General features: G+C 34.8%; 1 protein-coding gene across 1 annotated transcript in view; it reads left to right on the top strand.

Moving 5' to 3' along the window:
* LOC102676497 (furin-like protease 2) overlaps positions 1-5,832 on the top strand; it is a 402,319-nt gene that overhangs the window by 382,990 nt on the left and 13,497 nt on the right. Inside the window, exon 4 of the mRNA XM_006609486.2 lies at positions 3,970-4,170. Within this exon, the coding sequence (XP_006609549.1) occupies positions 3,970-4,170 (201 nt within the window). The remainder of the gene's footprint in view (positions 1-3,969; positions 4,171-5,832) is intronic.

Raw genomic sequence — 5,832 nt, 5'->3', positions numbered from 1 at the left:
TTAATTTTTTTTTTTTTTTTTTTTTTACTAATTTATTAAATCATTTATTAAATCATCTCGTCATTCCTTAGATAATATATCTTATAATATTATCAAATGGGATAGAAAAAAAGAGGAGGAGGGAGAACAGATAAAAAGACAGAGCATTAAAATAAAAAAGTAATCATGCGATGACTGTCTTAGAAATGTCGACACTGTTTCTCTCTTCCCCTTTTGCCCTCGTTCTTTTTTCTACAAGCAAAAACACGGTAAAATATCAGCGGTGTTTCCAAAGATAATATTGTGCTTGCGCCATCTTTTCAACCGCGCCATTGTCTTTTTCTCGCCCGATGAAACACTTCGACGCGAGATGAAACGACAGTGAAAAGGTTTATTCAACAAATACGAAGGTTGAGCCATTTACAAGACACATAACTTGTATTTATGAGGAAGCAACAATTGTCTAAATCAGAGTAAAATAACCGAAGAAAATTAAAACGGGGAAGTGATTAGTCGAGATCATTCTTTCCTTCAATTGATATCCAAACGGATTAATGGTTCAGTTAATGGGAAGTAATTTCAAAGTGGAAATGGAAAAAGTTCAATTCCAATTCAGTTCAGTTGAGATATGTCATATTGTATAAAAAAAACATGCTAAATATTATATTTTCACAACGAATCATTGCATTCATAAAACTTTGAATTCTTATATTAAAAAAACGCGAAAAGAAATTAAAATATTGTCACCGAAACTTGGTCATCCGAATATAGAAAAAACCGTGTTATTGAAATCACTTTTTGTTTCATTATCTCAATTAATTATCGAGATATAACAAAATTCAAAGTTTCTTTCAACTGCTTAACACGTATTAACACGCGGAGATTATAAACGGGCCCGCGACTTAATCTATATTTTTTCTTGAAAATGCGTACTGCGTCTTTCCAGGAATCTTATTTATTAGAATTTAAAATAGGTCGATCGCACGAGTGCGAGCGAGAGATCCGAGTAAGAGATAAGAACGAAATGGTTAACGAAACGATTAAAAATTAAGCTTCTCTTTACACGACGATATCTCGGGAACCGGAAATCGTTTCGAAATAAATAAAAAAGCATTTTAAAGGACAAGGTTCCGCGCTTCTAACTATCTTTCATTAATTGACCGGAAGTAGCTATCTTCGAAGTTACAGCGGTTCAAAGTTTTTCTAATTTCAATAGGATTTAATCGAGTGTAAAATAATTAAAAATTAGTTCTTTCTTTACATGATGATATCTAGGGAACCGGAAATCGTTTCGAAATAAATAAAAAAGCATTTTAAAGGACAAGGTTCCGCGCTTCTAACTATCTTTCATTAATTGACCGGAAGTCGCTACCTTTGGAGTTATAGCGCTTCAAAATTTTTCTAATTTCAATAAGATTCAATCAAGTTCGAAGCAAATGAATAAAAACTATCCTTTCTTTATACGACGATATTTCGGGAACCAGAAATCGTATCGATATAAATCGAAAAGTATTTTAAAGGACAATTAATGTTTCATTAATTGACCGGAAGTCACTATCTTCGGAGTTATAATTTCAGTACAATTGAATCGGATTCAAGATTTAAGATGATAATTAAAAAATCGCGTTTCGCACTCACGTCAATATTTTACGAAATCGAGGAAAGCGAATACAATAAGTTGAAGCTCTCTCCGTTCTAATGCATATACCGCGAGGATTCGGCATCAAAAATGCTTTCCAGTTGATCCACGAATAAGTATATATATATACCGCTAACGCGAGCTTGTTGTATACCGGTGAACAGGAGTTGCATACAATCAGATTACACGGAAAGGTTATTAAGCGCAGTCTAATCAAGTTTGCCATCAAACAGCAAATCGTTTAACGTCGTTACACGGGCCGTGTAACGTGTAATAACTTTTGTCACGCGTTGCCAAGCTTTTCACCCCTCACCCGTGTCTACGTCACCAACTGTGTTTTAAATTGGATTTCTTAAAGCGTATACGAGGCGTAATTTCGCGGTGATCGAAACGTCCCTGCGAATTTTCGTTTTCTTCTCGCAACAATTGGGCGGAATTTCAATAATCGACAGAAATCTAAATTCCTCCTATTCCTCCGAATCTTTTTCCACCCCTTTCGAATTTTCAAAATTTTTTTTCCAATATCTAATTTCATTGCTCTCTTCAAAGAAAAAAAAAATTTTCGTTTTCTTCTCGCAACAATTGGGCGGAATTTCAATAATCGACAGAAATATAAAATCCTCCTATTCCTCCGAATCTTTTTCCATCCCTTTCGAATTTTCAAAATTTTTTTTCCAATATCTAATTTCATTCCTCTCTTCAAAGAAAAAAAAAATTTTCGTTTTCTTCTCGCAACAATTGGGCGGAATTTCAATAATCGACAGAAATCTAAAATCCTCCTATTCCTCCGAATCTTTTTCCACCCCTTTCGAATTTTCAAAATTTTTTTTCCAATATCTAATTTCATTTCTCTCTTCAAAGAAAAAAAAAATTTTCGTTTTCTTCTCGCAACAATTGGGCGGAATTTCAATAATCGACAGAAATCTAAAATCCTCCTATTCCTCCGAATCTTTTTCCGCCCCTTTCGAATTTTCAAAATTTTTTTTCCAATATCTAATTTCATTTCTCTCTTCAAAGAAAAAAAAATTGCCACATCTTCTCCCCTGATTAAAAATTTCGCGTGTTCACGGTTCACGGTGTCGCGAGCAAACGGAAACCGAAATAACGCGAGAAAAATATACGCAGCCGNCATCGTTTTCATTCATATCGGCCGGCCGACGTTAAATAAACCCTCGCCACGGCGAAAATTCACGGGCCCCCGAATTTTGGCCAACCTCCAAAAAAGTGGACTCGCCGTTCCGCGCCGATAAGCGCCACCGCTTATCCCCCTCCATTATCCGCAACGATTTCGACCAGATAGATTGTAATTTTCCAGAATTGAATAAATATAAATTTCTTGCCAACTTGTTGAACGCTACTTTTGATTAGGTTAAAGGCTCGATTAGAAAACACGCTATATTATTTATTATATATCGAGTATGGCAAACGATTGTTCGAAGTTACCAATTTCGTTGTTTTATAAATCGATGATCGAGGGAATGAAACGAGGCTTGTTCGCAAACCTCGCGTTTGTTAAAAGCGCCAAATTTCACGCGAAGAGAAATAAATTTCAATTCGCGACCGTCGCGATAAATCAATCTCGTTTAACGTTAACGTTACCCCAAGGATTTATATGTACTACTATATATATATATGTATGTATGTATGTATGTGTACGTACGAACGCATTTCTTATTCGCCCTCGATTTCTCTGAAGGTTTGTCTCTCTCTCGAAATGTGTACACTTTAATGGAAAGGAAAATCCATCCTTCGTGTTGGACAATTTTTCATCGATCTTTTATCAGCATCGAAAAAAATAGAGAATTATTTTATTACGTACGGTTCAATTTTTATTCGAAAAAACTATGGATGGAGGAGAAAGGGGATATTTTTATATATGATAAAAGTTATTTAATTAAAACGAAATTTTTCTTCTCGACGAGAAAAAATTATTTAATTATCGAACACGATTTTTTTATAAAGTCATATTTTATATTTCGTATCGTACGTAAAACTTCGGGTAAAATTTCCTTAAACTCGTTTATCCTCTTCCTTAGAGTTGCAGAGAATTTCACACGTTTTCAAACTCCTTCCACTTTAAGATTTTATCCGATTTATCCAATAAATATTATTTAATTACGGAAAACGCAATTTTTCTTTTCGACGAGATTCGAAAAAAAATTATTATTTTAGCACGACTTTTTTTTTTTTTATAAAGTCATACTTTTATATTTCGTGTATAAAACTTCGATGAAATCTATATAAATGGTTTTATTCGAGTTCAACGCGCGAATTTCGCACGTGCTCCGAACTCCTTCCACCACGAGATTATTCCACCCGAATAAAAATTGTCCGGCGCGCTGTTTTTCCAGGTACGATGGTTCCAACAGCAGCACGAGAAGAAACGAAAGAAGAGGGATTTCATGCCCTCGTCGTTCTCGTTCGATTATCCGACGTTTTTCGACGAGTTCGGCCCACGTCCCAGGCAGACCACGTACCATCGGCAAAGGAACAGAGGTGTGCCTCTTCAAAACCTGTTCACGGATCCTCTCTTTAAGGAACAGTGGTACCTGGTAAGTGGCCCCTTCGATTTTACTTCCATGGAACCTCGAGCGAAACGAACTCTCGACGTGACGAGACTCTGTCACCTCTGGGATGCGTGCTTGCTGGACACGACAGGATTCCGTTCCAGATCTATACCACCATTCCATCCCGTTTATCCAATCCGTTTCTATCGAATTTTTCATCGATTCTATTCTCTCGATGTGCCGTAACAATAATGGTAAAAAAAAAAAAAAAAAAAAAAAAAAAAAGGGAAACGTAATAATAGGAATATTTATTTTCTAACAATTTCTCGACAATTTTTAACTTTGGTAAATTCATTTCGTGCACGGTACTTGAAAAGAGAGTAATGTATAATTGTACAATTGTATTTTTTAAAATTTTTCGAATATTTTTAATCGTTGTTGAAATTTCTATTGGAAAAATATTAGAAAAATTTCTAATAAAGAAGAAAAAAAAAACAAAATTTGGATATATTTGGAAAAATGAAATTTATTTTACGTTTATTTTACGAAAAAGTGTAATTTTTTTATCCAAAATCGGGAACGATGTATGACGATGAACAATGAAACTCGAGTATTGGCCGCGACAAAAAGAATGTTCGATATCGTTGGAATTTTATTGATGAAACAATTTGTCAGAATTTCGTTTCTAGAATGAACGATTGAAAAAAAAAAAAATTATTTCCAAAATGAATACGTACACATTCCATCAATCGATTCGATTAGAAGAATCGATGTATCGAATGATCGAATAAATTAAAAATATTAGAGATAAAAATACCTACTTTAAATAATTAAACTCGACTTTTAAAAACTTTTCTTTAAAAAATCTCTAAAAAAAAAAAAAAAATCACAACGAACGTCTCTTTTCCTCGGATCGATTTTTTAATTTTTCCTCTAGCGAAACATCGAGATTTTTCAAAAAAGGAAAATAGATAAAAGGAGAAGGAGCAAAGCGTGAAATCGTTGGTGATCGCAACGATGGTGTGTTATCGAATACCTGTCGTTAATTTCAGAAACGACGGGGGCCAAGCAATCGCCGCTAACTATACCGAAAACGATCGTTTCGGGCGACGTGAGGAGAATTATGAACAGCATCGCATGAGAAAGCACGCCCTTTGCCCGCGCTCAAATTTCTCCCCTCGGTATCGACAACGGATCGAGGGAGCACACACACACACACACATACACATACCGTAATATCGGCGTATAATGGCGTTGCTTTGGATTTCTACGCGGCGAAATACCTCGAAAACTAATTAGACCGCGAGATGGGGATCATTTGTAATTCTGATTCGAATATTTTCGCAAGTAATAATACCAATCCTTCGCTCGAATCCTCAAATCATCGATCGAAGCTTTATTTTCGAAAAAGATTTGGAAAAATATCGTTTTTTTCTTGGATCGTATCAAATTTAGTTAATTTGAAATACACTTTCGATCGTTGAAAGTGTTTTCAGGATTCAAAATTTGTCCAAAAGATGGACAAATATTATGAAGAGTATTATTATGCAAAAAGGAATAAATTTCTTTCCTCCTTTCTTATAATTTATAATCAAAATCTTTTTATTTTCGCCGAGTTAATTCGCGGTTCACAGTTTCCATAGATTTCTCGTTGAATATTCTATATCTGAAAAACGCTTCCATTTTTCTTGTTCTGGTTCGCCTCAT

This window comes from Apis dorsata, unplaced genomic scaffold (assembly GCF_000469605.1).
Source record: "Apis dorsata unplaced genomic scaffold, Apis dorsata 1.3 scaffold_56, whole genome shotgun sequence".
In the NCBI taxonomy this organism is placed as follows: domain Eukaryota; kingdom Metazoa; phylum Arthropoda; class Insecta; order Hymenoptera; family Apidae; genus Apis; species Apis dorsata.
Note: the sequence above shows the minus strand (reverse complement) of the source record. Positions and strands in the feature narration are given on the sequence as shown.